This window comes from Streptopelia decaocto, assembly GCF_964273445.1.
Source record: "Streptopelia decaocto genome assembly, chromosome: 7".
Lineage (NCBI taxonomy): Eukaryota > Metazoa > Chordata > Aves > Columbiformes > Columbidae > Streptopelia > Streptopelia decaocto.
In genome coordinates this window covers 8,296,841-8,315,000 of record NC_138661.1, presented here as the reverse complement: position 1 = coordinate 8,315,000, position 18,160 = coordinate 8,296,841, and the positions used below count along the sequence as shown (strand labels likewise).

The window sequence follows — 18,160 nt, the reverse complement described above, 5'->3', positions numbered from 1 at the left end:
TATAGATCAGAGTGAAGAGGCATCGAGGGGAGAGCAGAAACCAGATAAGAACCATTTTTCATTCCCAGATATCCAAATGCAGAGAGGGCTGGGATACGAGGGCACCTTACCCGATCGATTTCACTGTCGTCGATCCCACTCAGATCTAATTCACCATCTCCTGTATTTTCATCTGCAGAAAAAAAACCCACAACAAACCCAAACACATTTTAATTAGGCAGATATTTGTTCAAAATCAATCACAATTTAAGTTCTACAGCACAGTAACACTTAACGATTGTCCTTCAGAGATTTGCACCCTTTCGCGTTCCTCCAGGAGATTTAACATGTTGCTGAGTATTTTCAATACAGGGGTACACACATGCACATATTTACCATATTGAATTCATTTAAAATTCAGGAATCTTCTACAGTATTAAAAATCTGTGGGACACTTCCAGTTGCCTTTCTTTCTCCGTTTTAATTTAGAGCTCCGAACATTCAGCAGGAAGCTAGGGAATCCATTTTAGGAAGATCACAGTATCACAATATCACAGTATGTTTGGGATTGGAAGGGACCTCAAAAGATCATCTAGTCCAATCCCCCTGCTGGAGCAGGAACGCCTAGGTGAGGTCGCACAGGAACATGTCCAGGCGGGTTTTGAATGTCTCCAGAGAAGGAGACTCCACAACCCCCCTGGGCAGCCTGTTCCAGTCTCTGTCACCCTCACTGAGAAGAAGTTTTTTCTCAAATTTAAGTGGAACCTCTTGTGTTCCAGCTTGATCCCATTACCCCTTGTCCTATCATTGTTTGCCACCGAGAAGAGCCTGGCTCCATCCTCATGGCACTCACCCTTTATATATTTATAAACATTAATAAGGTCCCCCCTTAGTCTCCTCTTCTCCAAACTAAAGAGCCCCAGCTCCCTCAGCCTTTCCTCACACAGGAGGTGCTCCACTCCCTTAATCATCTTTGTTGCCCTACGCTGGACTCTCTCCAGCAGTTCCCTGTCCTTCTGGAACTGAGGGGCCCAGAACTGGACACAATATTCCAGGTGTGGTCTCACCAGGGCAGAGTAGAGGGGAAGGAGAACCTCTCTCGACCTACTAACCACCCCCCTTCTAATACACCCCAGGATGCCATTGGCCTTCCTGGCCACAAGGGCACAGTGCTGGCTCATGGTCATCCTGTTGTCCACCAGGACCCCCAGGTCCCTTTCCCCTACACTGCTCTCTAATATGTAATTTCCCAACCTATACTGGAACCTGGGGTTGAACCATTTTTCTTTCATCATAACATGACTTTCCCTGTCAAAGCCGGTAGGTCAGCGATTCATCCGTAGTTATGACATAGCAAATATTTTCTGTTTTCAGGGAAGCAGCAGGGACCACATCACGCTGACAGTCACACCACAGCTTTATTCTTGATTCTGATCTATCATTATTTGAAACACCTCATACCACTTCTGTAAAATGATGTGTATTAGTTTTTCTCTCTGTAAAATGGGAGTTATTAAAACATTTCCAAATTTTAACATAACTTTAAAAAGCGATGGAAGGGTCTAGATAAATGTTAAATAAAAATGAGTTTCTGTAATTACAGTTTTGCTGTAATTTTTCTAATGTTGTATTTATTAAATTTCTTCTGAAAACTTTTTTTTAAATATTCTATCCATTTAAAAGCATAACAGCACAGAACTGAGGCCTAATTTGGGATTGGCACAGTGTACAGCAGCAAAACCTGATTTTCCACATCACAGCTCAGGTAGAGAAGAAAACAAATTATTCAACAAAGACTTACGCAGGGGAATGAAGGAATCTTTTTGGTCATCTCCATTACATCTAACCAAGACCAGACAAGAGATGACCTAACCAGTTTACTTGCAGAAAAAATAAACAAATGAAGTTTCAACAATCCGCAATAACAAATTAAAAGTGAAATGCTGCAGAACAGCCTGGCATCTTCATGGTTCCTGCTCCCCAGTCCTGGGGATGTGTCTCCCCACAAGCCGAGAACTTTGAATGGTTGGATTTCCCAGCCTGGTGCTTTCTGGGGTTGTTCAGCCTGGGGAAGAGAAGGCTCCAGAGAGACCTTATTGTGGCCTTTCCGTACTTAAAAGGGGCCCATAAGAAGGATGGGGACAGACTTTTTAGCAGGGCCTGTTGCAGTAGGACAAGGGGTGATGGTTTTAAACTAAAGGAGGGGAGATTCAGGCTGGACATGAGGAAGAAATTTTTTTACAATGAGGGTGGTGAAACACAGTCCCAGGTTGCCCAGAGAGGTGGTGGATGCCCCATCCCTGGAGACATCCCGGGCCAGGCTGGACGGGGCTCTGAGCAACCTGATCTGGGTGAAGATGTCCCTGCTCATGGCAGGGGTTGGACTGGATGAGCTTTGAAGTTCCCTTCCAACTCAAACTATTCTATGATTCTCTTGGAGCAGAGCTCCTGAGCATCACAGCGCTGGACTAGGGATGGGGGGAAGCAGCTGCAGCTCTTTGAGCCAACATGGAGTCTCAAGGCTTGAGGAGCACCAAATGGTGAAGACAAGCAAAGGTAGGAATTATAAGCATTCCCAGAAGATGCAAACGATGCTCTGCTTGGCAAAACCCAGGCATTTAAACCAGTTGCCCGAAGTATGTGAAATCACAGGGTTGGGAATTCAATCCTAACACCTGGTTAGGAATAAAGGCTGCACTTCTTGAGGTGGTGTAAAGGGTCTGGCTGCTCGGCTCAACAGACATTTATTGGTATCAGACACTGAGCACTTACAAACGCCTTTTCAAAATCCACCTTAAACAACCAGCAGAAAGTTTTAAACTCCTTCCCTATCAAGTCATACACAAAACAGGTTTCAACCTGACAAAAACGCCTTGTCACAAGGAATGACATAACACTGCGCTCTAATTTTTTTCTGAGATTGCCTTGTAAATGTAAGATCGAATTTACCAATTCAGATAATCTGATGCTAATGTGACTGAAAAGGCCTTAAGGAACATTTTTCACCGCCATTGCATTTAGAAATTAACTGTACTTTAGTGCCAAGCGCCAGATTCGCCAAGAAAAAGAGTAAATACTGTAGTCTAGTGTCTGAGACATCTTCCCAGGAGATTGTCCACAGGGGTCCAAGAAATGTTTCATTACACAAAATAAAATAGCTGGACAGCAGAGTGTAAGAGTGTGCCCGGGCCAGAATAACCTGTGTCCTGGCTCGGAAGGAGTTTGTGCAAAAATAAGAATCAAACTGGGTCTGCCATATTCTGGGTAAAAGCTTCAACCACCATGTTGTAGGACAGAAGCGGGGTGGCCTCCCCTGTCTTTGTGTTATCTAGATTTTGTTTCCTCAAGGGTTTGGGGGCAAAAAAAAAAAAAAGGCAACTTTCAACTTGGTTTATCTGAACGAATAAAGGATTTTTTTTCCCCAATATTCATTGCACAAGGTAAACTAAAAGGTCAACTATCCACACAGACTTCAAATTTGGGATAAAGGGAGCCAACTTCAAAAATCACTGGTAAGTTTTCAAAGTTGCAGGCTAGAAAATAAAAATTTGGAAGTGGTGACAGAACTACTTGAGTCACCGCTCAACTTTACATAAAACTGCATCCTAAAATTATTTGTTGTAAAAACTGCCACAGTACCTTAAGAACAATAAAAATACCCCACTGAAATCAAGCTGCCATTGCTTTTATTCATCATTAAACACCTCGCTCCTCCTATACCTTGCTGTATTTTTGGATCGGAGGTTTAAAATTTAATATGTCACAGTACAGTAGGTGTCTGTTCCTTTACACAGCCCTAATAAGCCAGACTGAAAATGATGTAATTTCAGGCACCATGAACAATTTCACATGTCATTTTAAATACAACTTGTTACTGGATTAGGTGCCAGTTTTTCTCTACTGGATCAATTAGTAACGGGGACAGAAAACTCATTCTCCAACTGGTAAATTGCAGAGAAGAATCCAGAAGCAAACTATACATAATAAGCATTTCTTAGACCCCATAAGAGCAGCAAAAGATGTAATTGCAGGATATCCCTCTGCGGGCAAGTCGTCCTTTTTCCTGCCAAGGCGATAAGCGATCATTAAACACGAGGGGCTTTTCACAAGAGAAGGTGCCTTCACATCCCTAGTTTAATGCTTTCACTGTTTTGTTACAGAATGCCAGTTCAAAATAGAATACATCCTTTTTGATCTGAAGATTTTCACGGCAACCATTTCCAACATGAGTAGACCCTACCAGCCATATATATCCATCTCCTTGATCTTATACATCTCACTCCACAGCAGAGAAAGGAAACCCCTTGCTTTTTTGTATACCAGAAAGATCTTCCCAGCTGCTAAACTTTTCAAAACAATTTCCAAATGATCATTTTCTTCTGTAATAAAAGGGTTGAAATGAAACATTCGACAAAATAAAAACACAGATGTGGCCAACATCTGGTCCAACCTCTTAAAAGCTTATTTAAAAGCAATGGCATCACGTGGCACGGCTCTTAGACATTGTGGATTTCTCCTGTTAGGAAAAACAACCACTTTACTGCAAAGCACAGGCGAAAAATAAGTTGGGCATTAAAAACATCCCCCCCCGTCCCCAATCCAGTTCTTAAAGTACTGTTGGGAAGAGCATAGAGTGGGGCAGCAAGGAGCAGCCTCCTTCATCCTCATCTAACGTTTCTGTAGCAAGCGGAGGAGGACGGGCACATCTAGAACTTTCCATCAAGGCCCCGAATCAGCTCCATTCATGGCACTTAAAATCACCAGCCAGCTCCACCAACGTTTAAAAATAAAAACCCCAAAAAGCCTTTTCTTTACAGCCTTTTAACATCTTTCCAACCAGCTCTAGTAGACGCGAGGGCTACAATCAGACACAGGGGATTAGGTTTGTAAACCTGTAGGATTATTTACTGTTCTTGTCATTACTAAATGCACACTAAGCCCTCTTTTAACACGCCATCTCCCCCTCTCCCTGCCTCTGTGCAGCTAGTTAAATGTACACATAGCACACTATTATGGGGATTTATTACAGAAGAATCATTCCAACTGATATATTTTAAACCCCGCATTTTTAAAAAGAGCCATGTGAAGAATGTGTTTTTCTGTTTCTATTACAGGAGGCAGCACTATTTATTGCTTTGCCCAGATAAGAGGATTTCCTCACAGACAGAAATGGAGGCTGAACACTTCCCAGGAAATCCTCCGGAGCAGATAGAACAGAAGGCGCTCGGTGCTCTGGTCCCATGCAGCAAATATATCCTCTGTCACACCATTTCACAGCAGCCAAAGAGCCGAGAGAGTTTAAACAAAGAACCCTTCCACCTATTCAGCACAGCACCAGATGCTAAGCACCCCCAGCATTTAAGAAACACTTCGGGGCTAGTGCACAACAAAGTCTGAAAATAGTTGGCAGAGGCTTTTTCACTAACAAAAATCCTTAAGAAAAAGAATGACCTGAGCAGGATTGATTGCTGCTCTCCAGGGAGGGATTAAAACCAACGGGAGCCACAGAAAGCTCCTGCAGATCGTCGGAGGAACACGATAGAGCAGAAACGCTTGTGCAGCTCAATCTGATGAGCGGGGCCGGTGCCACTTCAGGAGCTGCAAGGAGCGCAAAGGGAAGGCGGCAGCTTAGCGTCAAAAAAGGCACCTCACAACCGCGCCAGAATCTAATTGATTAGCTGATCAGAGGGGACAAGAACCCCATGGAGGGGAAGATAACTGATTTACCGAGGGGCGTGAAGAGAATAGTCATTAAGCCTGGGAAAGGGGAGGGGAGTGGCAGTGGTGCAGGGCAGATAAAAAGTGCCATACAATCAGGTAGGGAAGGGAAACGGGTGTGAAAATGCTGCAGCAACAGCAGCACAGGATGAAACATGGTGCAGGAGGATCAACGGGTGTGCAAATGAACCCGCTGCACATCCAGGTGTGCTAAGGGTCCACGGGGCTGTATGAGTGGAGTAGGCTGCGAGTTTTATTACTATGGGGCTATGATTCTGTGATTCGAGGAGCCCCCAGAGCAAGCTGGGAGTTTATCTCAGCACTTTTAAGCTTGTTGCTCATCTCATTAATAAAGCACCTCTGTGCAATTCCAGCTGACCCCGCCGTGTCCCCATCCCACCGCATGCACCCCACGGCTGCCAAGGGCTCGGGTACCCCCAGTCACCTTTGGCAACGTCATCGCGTGCTGTTATAACAGAAGTACGCCAAAAAAACAAGACATAAGGACAGCGCAAAATTAATTGCACTTACTGACAAAATAAGGTCACAAAAAAGCATGACATATATCTTCACATTTAACTGAAAATGCGTTTTGTTTTATTTTACTGTACCTGAAGCCACCTTGAAAATTACAGCCTACTCCTTCAAAGTGCCAGTTCGACACCAGGATTTCAGTCTGACGGCATACGGAGCACAGGAGGCCATGCATACAGCACAAAGATAAATGAAGTCTGTCACTTTATTATTTCCTTCTGCCAAGGCAAGGTTACAGGGTCCTCCTCAGCCAAAGCCAAGTTTCCAGCCTGCGAGCTCCTTCAGAGGAAGCCAACACGCAGCGCCATGCAGAGCCAGGCCCCTTCTTCCCAGAGACTTTGGCTCCCGGCAATGGCGGCCGGCGCCGGCCTGCCCGGCAGCACCGGGACACGCAGCCCTGGCACCGCGTGGTGCCCGCTGGCCGGGCCCTCTGCTTGGGCAAAGCCCAAAGAGCTGCAAATGAAAAGCAAAGAGAGGGCAAGGGGTGATGGTTTTAAATTAGAAGAGGGGAGATTCAGGCCAGACATGAGGAAGAAACACTGGCCCAGGTTGCCCAGAGAGGTGGTGGATGAACCATCCCTGGAGACATCCCAGGCCCGGCTGGACGGGGCTCTGAGCAACCTGATCTGGGTGAAGATGTCCCTGCTCATGGCAGGGGTGGCACTGGATGAGTTCTGAAGGTCCCTTCCAACCCAAACTGTTCTATGATTCTATGAAAAGACTTGAATAAAACCAAAGCAATTCCACATGTCTGTTCCATACCCTGCTATGGCAAGTGTGAGTGAGCAGCTGTGCAAGGTAAGCCTGTCCAAAAGCAGGGACGTACAAGCTCTTTAGCTCCTTCCCTACTCCCCTCTCCTGAAAATAAGACCCTCTCAGAGAGCAAAGTGGGACAGGAGCCAGGATGAGCCCCGGCTGGTTTGCAGTCACTGGTCCCCCACGTTGCTGGAGGCAGAAGGAGGTTTCCCTACAAGATTCCACCTTAACCTGGCGCAGAACTCCAAACCCATCTTTACTAAGGGCCGGCATCTCTATGTCCTCACACCGAGACTCGAGCTGTGGGTGTCAGGTCTGTCCTGTGGCAGCTGACTGACACCCGACAGCCTCAGCCGCCTTCCTACAGCGGGCACAGAACCATTACCCCATAGCAGGTACAGAATTCCAAACTTGTGTCCTCAATGATATATGAGAATGAATTATAAGAAAAGCTTTTCCTACATCAGTCATTTTTCACAGAATTTTTCTTAGATACTGAACACATTTTTTATAAATTAAATTTCACTTTCAAAAAAAAAAAAAAAAAGACAACACCCCAAACCAATCCACCAACCCTGCTGCTTTTCTGGCAGCACATCTGAACTGAAACAAATGCTATTGTTTCACCTCGCAGTCCACGGAGAATCTAACCAAACCTCAACCATGCATTTTTATGCAGTTAAAGGCTATGCCACTAGTCTAACAGGCATGGGAAGTTGTTATCTTAAACATTAATTCATCAGAAAAACAGTTAATCACTCCATTGCTTCCAGAAATCCCCCTGCAATATATGTTTTTTAAAGCAGGTAGTATAAAAATAGTCCAGTAATAAGCAATGCCATTCTGATTCTGAAGATTTTTCTGTGAAAAGGTAAGCTTGCGCTTATTGAACTACATAGCAATATAAAAACCCCTTAAGAAAAAATTCTTTCAACCTCCCAAAATAAATACAGCAGAAAGCTAAGCTTTTGAACCGAAGAACATCTTGACACTGTCCTCAAAACCAGAAGCAGATGTTCCTCTGCTGGAATAACATTTGTGTCCCCCAGAACACCTTTAAAAAATAGTGAAAAAGACCATCCTTTATGAACCTACTTGATGCAACTCGCCGTTCTTTTTCAAGCTCCCAACCCTGTTGCCATGACCAAGTGTTCAGAGGACGGCTTTTCTCAACATTATGGCAAAAGCCATTTTTTGCTGATGAAACCAATAACCATCAATGATCAACTTGATAAATAATTCACCTGGAAACATAAAAATTAGCTACCACAAATGATATTTTTCAGCCCCAAAGCCCAGAAATGGTACAAGCACCCATGCAAAGACACAAGTCTTCTCCAACTCGTGATTTCTGTGACTAACGACACCAAGGTTGATCACAGCATTCCTGCTGAACATACAATAGTCGCATCTCAGCGTTTCTCCACACATTTGCTCTCTCCTGCCTGAGTAGTTATAAAGAGAGACTATAAAGACAGATTTCCCCTACTTATTGCTGTTTTCCATCCTATCACCAATTCCCCCCTGTATTTTCCTCTTTTGCCTTTTATGCTGTTCTTGGCATCTTTTCTCTCCTTTCCCTTCCCCCACCCTTCCTTCTATTTGGTGCCTTCTGGCCTGTATTTTCTGCATTTATTTTTTTTTTATCTCTGCAGGGGTATCCAACAGTAACAGTTTATATAAAGGGAGAGGCCAGGGAGAAGAACTGACCGGCATCTTAATCAGTTCCCTCCTTCAAACCCCGCGAGTGCAAAGCGTCGCCGTATCTCTTGTGGAGGGCGAGGGCCGTACAACGCCCCGGAGAGCCGACAGATCAGCCTCCAGCTCCACTTCTCTGTGCTGCCAGACCACTGTGTAAAAATCAGCAAGGGCGCTTTACACCCGAGCCGGCCGTAAAGGGAACAGCTGGTTTAATGGTTAAGTGCTGAAGCATCGTTTCGGCAACTGCAGCTCGTCGGTGAAGCGGCCAGGTCTTGCTGTGGGTGCTAAATGCTCAGCTGTCCCCCCCTGCAAGCCCAGGATCCTTTCCCGGCCAGCACTCGGCCCCCCCCAGCAGAAGGACATATGTTTTATGGAGAAATAAATCTACTCCTCTAACATGCTGCCCTTCCCACACCAAATAAAACGAGATGGGGAGCTCTGCATTACAGAGAACTTGAAAACAAATCCGGGAATTTTGCTTGGATTATTTTTGACTATATTTTTTTTAATCATCAATCAATTTCTCTTCCAGCAGGGAGAAATTTTAAACGTATACAGCCATATATACACACAGTTTTCAAGCTACAAAGACACAGGAAAAATGTGAGGACGCTCACAATATTTTACAGGCTAATTTGAGTGACTTGAACTCCAGAGCAAAGCTAACATCTTCCTACAACATCACAGAAAAGTCACAGTTGGCTCAGATGATCATCCAAAAATCAGAGTGATTTTTCTTTTAGTAGAAGTAGAAAAGGTTGAACTGTCACAAGGAGGTGCAAACCAGCACCCAGCCTGACCCCAACACATCTCTTGCAGGTCAGAGAGCCCAAACTTACCCTCACACTCCCACCTCACAGCTCCCCGGGACAGGAACACGGGCCAGTGCTGGGCATCCAAAGGCCATGGACTCACATCTACGCCAACCTGGCCTGTGTCAGCTCTCCCATTGAAGACGCAGCCTTCTTCTTGCTCCCAGCACTGTGGTCTGGACCAAAGAACTGCTCCAGGTTAAAAATAGCCCAGATGAGAGAGATAGAAGACTGGAGTTGAACTTTCCACTTATAATTTTCTTCTAATCACTCTTACCTTCCATCAGCAAAGGTGGGCTAATTTCTACCCTGTCCTTTGAGGTTTAGATCTATGGTAGATCTGGTGAGAAGTTCAGTGCCAGCCACCAGAAGCCACCCAGACGACAGAAATACTTTAGCAGGTAATTATTAGTATTAAGACAACACCACAATATAGTGTGCAAAATTATATACCTGAGTCTTTATTTAGAGAAAAAAAATCAATTTGTATCCTGGCTATTTACTGCACTATCCAGTCAGGCTGAATGGTCAGAAGCTGTTAACTGAAAGAAAATTATCAGGTAAGAAATTTCTCATTTTGTTACCCAGCTTCTTCCTTCATTGCTAATGAGAAATAGCAAGCAGGGAATTACAGAGAAGGGGAGCGGAAAGAGAAGGTAAAGGTTGTTTATTATTCATATTATTTATTATTACTACTGTAGAATAACAAGAACAGAAACTCCCCTGCAGAAAAAGCAAAAGCTTTGTAAACGAAGCAGTTAGGTGGGAACCTGGCCCAAAGGAGAAAGGCTCTGCGGTGGATGGGGACGGGGCTCAGAGCAGCTACCAGGCAGTGGTTTGTGCCACCAGGACTCCTGGGGACATGGAGCAGAGAGAGACCACACGTAAGATCCTGACTCTGCTTCAGTGACCAGGACCACCAGTTGGGATTTACAAACCTGCAAATAGGAGAGATGGTTTTGAATTCTTAAAAGGTGGCAGCTGCAGAAATGAAGATCTGTGTTAATGGGCCTAAGGGGCACAAAATGCAGCACAGGAGGTTCCATTTGAATATAAGGAGAAACTTCTTTATTTTGAGAGTGCCAGAGCCCTGGAACAGGCTGCCCAGAGAGGTTGTTGAGTCTCCTTCTCTGGAGACACTCAAACCCACCTGGACACATTCCTGTGTGATCTGCTCTGGTGAACCTGCTTTAGCAGGGGGGTTGGACTGGATAATCTCCAGAGGTCCCTTCCTACCCCAACCACTCTGTGACTCTGTTAAGAGCATCAGTTCATTATGTAGCAGATAGCTGCAGCCAGCACAGAACATGCTTTAAAATAAAAATCATGGAGGTTGTGCCATTTCATGCTAGATGAAGCTCTTATCTTTTTGTCTCTGGTCATGCCTAAGCTGAGAAGTAGGTGGTACAGTACTTCTTTGTCTTGCTCTGAACCCGAAGCTTGCACAGGAGCCCTGCCCCAAGGACCAAGGCAGTTTTGCATCCATTTGGGCCAGTCTATGAAGCATATAAGGACCTCCACATTGCGTGAGTGGCTCCAGGTATGCGTGGAGCATGGAAAGCTCACTTGGTCATGCAGCCAAACTGCAGTACGGTCCTGCTGCAGACAGCACACATAGTGCAGCAAATCCCTCCAGAGGACGTGCATTTGTTCCTCCTCCTCTCCCCAGATGTTTTGGGAACTGCAGCAAACATTCTCCCAGATGCACAGTAGACAGTGGTGAAGAATTTTAACATTTTGCCTGCAGCAGCTCTGAGGTCCCGATGCCTTGGCATTTGGAGAGGCTGAACCATCAGCACAGTGTAATTAGCATGTGTACTCCATATGCTTGAGATCCATCATTACAGTGCTGGAATGCCCTCCGACACCACAACTTTCCAAAAGAAGAAAGTTGTGGAGAAGTTCCCGGAGAATAATTTGTCTTATTCTCCAGGAATGGTGGAAAAAGGCACTTTGGTGCACAGGGGGTTTCAATGGAGCTGGAGAAATAACCTTTTCCCGATAAAGCCCAGCAGCATGATTCACCTATAAATAATGGAGCCGGTTTCAAGCTAATGGCTATCAGAAAGGCCAGCCATATGCTTGTACAACCTGTCATTCTGATTAATCTCAACATCTGACTTTGTATATAAAACTTATATAGAAACAGAACTCTGTTTAATATGTCATTTTTGCTAGGTTACATATTGCTGATTTTACAGTTTCTCACCAATCTGCCATTCTCCAGGGTACAGACACCCCAAAGACCCTGTTTAAATGTTGATTAGATGCAGTGCAAAGTGATGAGTTTGGAAAGATTTTAGTAAGTCTCAAAAACCAGGTAGACTGGTAACACATTGAAAAGAGAGCACTGGAAAAGATAAGGTCCCACATCCCACCACATGTAATTAATTCTGCATTTCAATATATTAGGCCTCTTCTTAACATGGTATTGCAGAGGCAAGAAGAAAGTCACAAATCATGGCTCAGTCTCACATACACTAAAAGGATTCATGGTTCTTCTGCCATGCACTCATTTTATTTTACAGCATATGGCACAGTATCAAAGTTGTTCTTCTTTAATTAACTGAATAACGATGCTTTCCCATGAGGCTTAATCTAAGTTCACTATAACATATTGTATTATGGAACCAATTCTCAGAAACACAACTACGTGTCCACAGCCCATTTGGAGAGAGTGATGCGCATTTTATGTCCAGATTCATTTAAACACATTCAGCACTAAATGCAATATTGATTTCTTTGAAATGAGCAAAGTTTATTTTGAATTAACTAAAACAAAGTCATCTTCTGAAAATAAGCTTTGGATAACTTTCTACTATTTCATTAAAAAATGAAACCCAAATTGCCAGGTCACCACTTCAAATCCAGATCCACTATCCTCTTCTATGGAATAGATGGTTTTTTCATCTTTTATTTCTTTTACTTCTTTAGGTAAGACTAGGATCGATTGTTCTTTATGTTAGTTTTAACTAGGTAAACTCTTTCCACAGCAGACTCCAGCATCATTAACTGTGCAGTGAAATAAGCCCAGGATAATGGGCTGACAGACGGGATGGATGAGGGAAACGACAGCAAGGTGCACAGGCAAAAGTTCCATCTCCTGAAAGTGCAAGATTTTGAATCTTACAAGCAAGATAAAGCTGAGAATACTAAAGTCCAGACAAAACACTCCCATGCAATTCCCTTCATGCCATCAAAATCAACATAAAAATCTTAAAGTGCTAAATTAAAGCCAAGCAAAGGAACATTATCGTCAGCGACTGCCAACTGAAATGAATGACCTGGGTTGAAAGTGTTTGCTGACGTAGCTACAAGTCACCACAAGGACTTCAGAGCTGTGGAAGCAAACTGGCCTGTGGAATTAGCTCCTGCTGAGATGAACCAGGCACATGGACCTCAACGCTTCCACCACCCCCAGGAACAGCTCTTCAGCTCCTGCTGAGAAGAGCCAGGCATGTGGAGCTCAACCCTGCCACCACCGCAAGGACTGAGGGCCTTCTGGGAGCAGGACCAACTGCACCCTTCACTCTAAACCAGGCATAACAAACTCAAGATAAGGTCAAGTCACTATATCAGGCAGTGACAGCAGAGAACCTGTGATTTTGGCCTTCACTCAGAAGAGGTTTGCAAGTAGATGGAAGCACCTTATAGCGGGGACACCGCGGTCAGGCAGCCAGAGCGGCCATGTTGAGGCACTCGTGCCCACCGGCATCACCACAGAGACAGCCAGCGGAGAAGCACCAGCAGGCCGTGCCGAGGAAGAAATCCCAACATCTGCATCCACAAAAGTTTAATTCTCAAGGTGTTTCTTAACTGCTACTGAGAGGCGATTTCATCTCTGCAGTGACACCGCAGTCAGTCAGCTTGACTGACCGAACTGACTGTGTATCTCCTGGCCATAAAAACTTACAGGCTACATTATTCCATATTTTGCCCAAAAGAAGAGGATAGATTTGAGCAATACAAAGTGATCTAAATCACAGCCTTAATTATACTGGCATTTAAAAAAATAAAGGACACAAGATCAACAATTTCAGGCTTTCATGTTATTTTTAGAAAATACATTTTTCTCAATATTGCAGTAAAATTAAAGGTAGAAATCTTCGGATGCAGCAGAGAGAATGAGGAAGCTTGCCAAATTTTGAGTAATCAACAATTAATATAGTAGCAATTAATTCAGAAGAGTAACTACATGACACAGCGGGGTTCCCTGTCTGTTCTGTCCCAGTGATTGTTTAAAAAAATTGTTAAGCAAAGAAATAAAATAAAAAATATTCTTTGATTTTTTCTAAATTACCAGCATAGCAAACTCATGGTTGTATTTGAAAGTCAGTCTGGGTTCTCCGTAGTTATACATCCTTATTATCATAAGCATTCCACAAGTGGAAATTACTTTTCATGATGCCAAAAAGAAAATAGCTGTATTGCATCTGCAGAACCAAAAGTAGTAAAATGTAATAAACATTCATCTTTGTCAGTGGCTCTGCAAACCAATCTGTTCAGCACATAGGTACCATTTTTCCACAGTCGCTTTATTACTACATAATTATTGATGGATCAGCCAAGTGCTCTCTCAAGGAAGACTGTTCTCAAAAACAAGCTTGTTAAAAGTTTAAGTGTAAACCTTAGGATAAAAACCAGCGGTTAGATTTCATCTGATAGAAACTTTTAAAGAGAAAAAAAAAATGGACAATTTCAGAAATTGTTTGATGCAGGCATGAAATTGAAGCAGACAGGAAACTGTAATGCGATAGAAAGAAAGAATTGGGGACATCTGTACCAAGAATAAGTTGTTAAGTAGCAGGAGGAATTATCAATCTAGTGATGTGCCAGCTCTCTGCATTTCAATCGCTTCAGAGACCGTATCATAAAAAATGTTTGCAATGAAAGCAGTATGAAGAATTCCTACATTTTGTTGCTCCCAGTGATATTCTACCCTGTTTGTGCGTGTACACTGATTGTGGCCTTTCAAGTACAACACCGTTTCATATTAGTACCTGTTTAAATTACTCGCCCACAAACATCGTTCCATGTTCAAAATGCCTGACTATTAAATTTTCTGTTTCAGTCAAAGTACTTTGAGAGTTTTTATCACGCTTTCAAAGGCAAGAAAGTTTCAAGCGAGCTTTCTAAAAGTCAAGATAAAGCAATGAACTTTAAATTTAAAAGGTGGCTTTTTTCAGGAGAGAATTCAGCATACCATTTTTGAATTCCCTCCCCACCTTGTTAAACCAAACTTCTTCATTGCTCCCAGATTTCTGAAGTGTTGCATTTCTGGAGCTAAACTTCAAGCATCAACCTTACTCCCTGTACAAACACCCCGCATATAAAATGCTCTTGGGCAACAGCACATCTGAAACTGCCCGTTCCCATTCACTGACGGATTGTAAAATCTCTCCAGCACCAAATGCCACTCTCAGTCTCCAAAACACACGTTCTTTGCCGCTACAAAGACATGGTCCAAAGTTAAACTGGGGGAGCTGGTTTCAGCCCCGTGCCCTGTTCCTCTGCAGCAGGTACCAGCTCCATCCCACCTGCTGCTGTCCTGGCCAAGGCATCATGCCCTGACACACATCTCTCAAAATAACCCTATTCTTAAAAACATCTGCACGAGCCCATGACATTTTTGACAGACCCCGGTGAGTGAGGCAGCTGCATGTTTACGAACTCCAGCAGAGATGAGGGGCATGAGCCAGTAAGACACTTTTTAACCAGCAACACCCACATCACATCCCACATCACATCTCACACCACATCCAACACACCCGCTCCGCATTAAACTGGAGGTCAAATTAGAATCATAGAATCATTTCAATTGGAAGAGACCCTCAGGAATACCAAGTCCAACCATAACCTAACTCTAGCACCAAACCATGTCCCTAAGAACCTCATCTAAACACTTTTCAAACCCCTCCAGGGATGGTGACTCCACCACTGCCCTGGGCAGCCTGTTCCAATGCCTGACAACCCTTTCTGTGAAGAATTTTTTCCTTATATCCAATTTAAACCTCCCCTGGCACAACTTCAGCGCGTTTCCTCTTGTCTTATCACTTGCTACTTGGGAGAAGAGACCAACCCCCTCCATGCTACAACCTCCCTTCAGGTAGTTGTAGACAGTGATAAGGTCTCCCCTCAGCGTCCTTTTCTCCAGGCTGAACAGCCCCAGTTCCCTCAACTGCTCCTCATCACACTTGTGCTCCAGACCCCTCACCAGCTTCATCACCCTCCTCTGAACTCTCTCCAGCACCTCAGTGTCTTTCCCATAGTGAGGAGCCCAAAACAACACAGGATTCAAGGTGTGGCCTCACCAGCACCGAGTACAGCAGCACAATCACTTTTCTAGTCCTGCTGGCCACACCATTCCTGATACAAATTCAAACAGTGCAGCATAAAACAGGGATTTTATCTTTGCTCCTGGGGAAGAACTTAGCATGGGAGCACCATGTGGGTCCTGCAGCAGCTGCTGAGCCATGGGACATGGGGGCAGCATGGAAAGCAGTGCCCCCACCAAACACCCTGGCTTGATGTGCAAAGAGAGACTTTACAGAAAAGCAGCTTCTCACTGAAGTATGTTTCATTTAACAGAAACCGCTGCCAGAATACTATAAGACCACCGGCAACACAATTTCATGTTGATATGGATGTTGCTGCATTTCAATACGTGACTTCAATGGTCATGTGGAGTTGCATTTTTTACCCTTAGCAGGAAATTAGTAAGGACCATCAAGCATAACTTCCAAAAATCAGTCATTTGCTTTGTTCCTGTGTAAGTGTTAACGACTTGGTCACAGAGCACTGTTTTGCTTTCTTCCCATCTGTGAGCACACGGCAGCTTCCCCACTGTAACTAAACACGACATTTAAGCAGTGAATTTTGTGAAAAATTGTATCCTTCCACCCACTGCACAGCTGTTTACTTCTGTCTGCTGCGTTCACACTGGTTGGACTCTATGATCCTGAGGGTCTCTTCCAACTGAAACGATTCTGTGATACTACTCATCGCAAGAACCTTGTTTCTTGCTCTGAATTCCTTCCCTGGTACTATGGCACAGAGTGGCTGGAGAGCAGTCAGACAGAAAGGGACCTGGGGGTACTAATTGACAGGAAGCTCAACATAAGCCAACAGTGTGCCCAGGTGGCCAAGAAGGCCAATGGTATCCTGTCCTGTATCAAAAATAGCATGGTCAGCAGGACAAGAGCAGTGATCCTTCCCCTGTGCTCTGCATTGGTGAGGCCACACCTGGAGTATTGTGTTCAGTTCTGGGCCCCTCAGTTCAGGAAAGACATTGAAGTGCTGGAACGAGTCCAGAGAAGAGCAACAAGACTGGTGAAGGGACTTGAACACAAGCCCTATGGGGAGAGGCTGAGGGAGCTGGGGTTGTTTAGTCTAGAGAAGAGGAGGCTTAGAGGTGAGCTCATCACTCTCTGCAACTACCTGAAGGGAAGTTATAGCCAGGTGGGGATCGGTCTCTTCTCCCAGGCAGTCAGCAATAGGACAAGGGGGCATGGGCTTAAACTCTGCCAGGGGAAATTTAGGCTGGATATTAGAAAGACATTCTTTACGGAGAGAGTGGTCAGGCATTGGAATGGCTGCCCAGGGAGGCGGTGGACTCACCGTCCCTGGAGGTTTTTAAACTGAGATTGGACATGGCACGTAGTGCCATGATCTAGTGAATGGACTGGAGTTGGACCAAGGGTTGGACTTGATGATCTCTGAGGTCTTTTCCAACCCAGTCGATTCTGTGATTCCCGTGTAGCCTCATCTAGGTGTTCCTGCTCCAGCAGGGGAATTGGACTAGATGATCTTTTGAGGTCCCTTCCAATCCCTAACATTCAGTGATTCTGTGATTATTTACTCTCTCATTTCATATTTATTCCCTTATTTCTGCTACACCATTGTAAAGGTCTGGTTCGTCACAGAAAACAACAATCTTAAGTGTACATGTTTCCATATGAAAGCTCAGCTTTACCTTAAACTGCTGACTTTGAAAGTAAAAGAAAGTATTTTCTGCTTCCTTTTAGCAAAACTTGGATGTGAGAAATCCCTGGAGTCAAGTCTTTGCAATTTTCCCCCGAATTTGCAACTCCCCTCCCCATGCAGCCCGTCAGCATCTTCCCATCCAACCACTCCAGGCACTCCTGACCCAACACAGCCCACACCATCCTAGATAAAAGCTCATTATTTTTGTTATTAATAACCAATCCAAAACTGGTCTTCTATGGCTTTGCACCACTGTAATTAGCGAACACCAAAAACTCTAAACGCAATTTTTTCAGCCCTACTGAATGCATTCGGGTGAGTCCATATGAAAATAAAATTAAATTGAAAAGCTGAAAAGTACAGTAGCCTCATGTTGACAGGTCAGTCTGGTTCCAGGTCAAAGCAGAGTCTATATTTAGCTGATTTGATTATAATAGCTTACAGGATAAAAAATAAATAGCAATTATCTCATTGTCACACAGGAAAAAAAAGACCTAATAAATGAACCAATCCTAAAGTAACATTGAAAAACACATTATTTCAAAAGCAATCAGGAGTAGTCAAATTCAGTTTCCAAAATGGTTTTTAATTGCCAAGAGTGTCAACACTAATATTATTCCTCTATTGGATAATACATCCATTTTAGTTACGAAAGCATTTAGCAAACCAAAAATGTC

At 44.0% G+C, this 18,160-nt stretch overlaps 1 protein-coding gene across 1 annotated transcript in view; it reads right to left on the bottom strand.

Annotated features, from left to right (window-relative positions):
* BRF1 (BRF1 general transcription factor IIIB subunit) overlaps nucleotides 1-18,160 on the bottom strand; it is a 181,844-nt gene that overhangs the window by 49,511 nt on the left and 114,173 nt on the right. Inside the window, exon 12 of the mRNA XM_082058936.1 lies at nucleotides 111-172. Coding sequence (XP_081915062.1) covers nucleotides 111-172 — 62 coding nt within the window. The remainder of the gene's footprint in view (nucleotides 1-110; nucleotides 173-18,160) is intronic.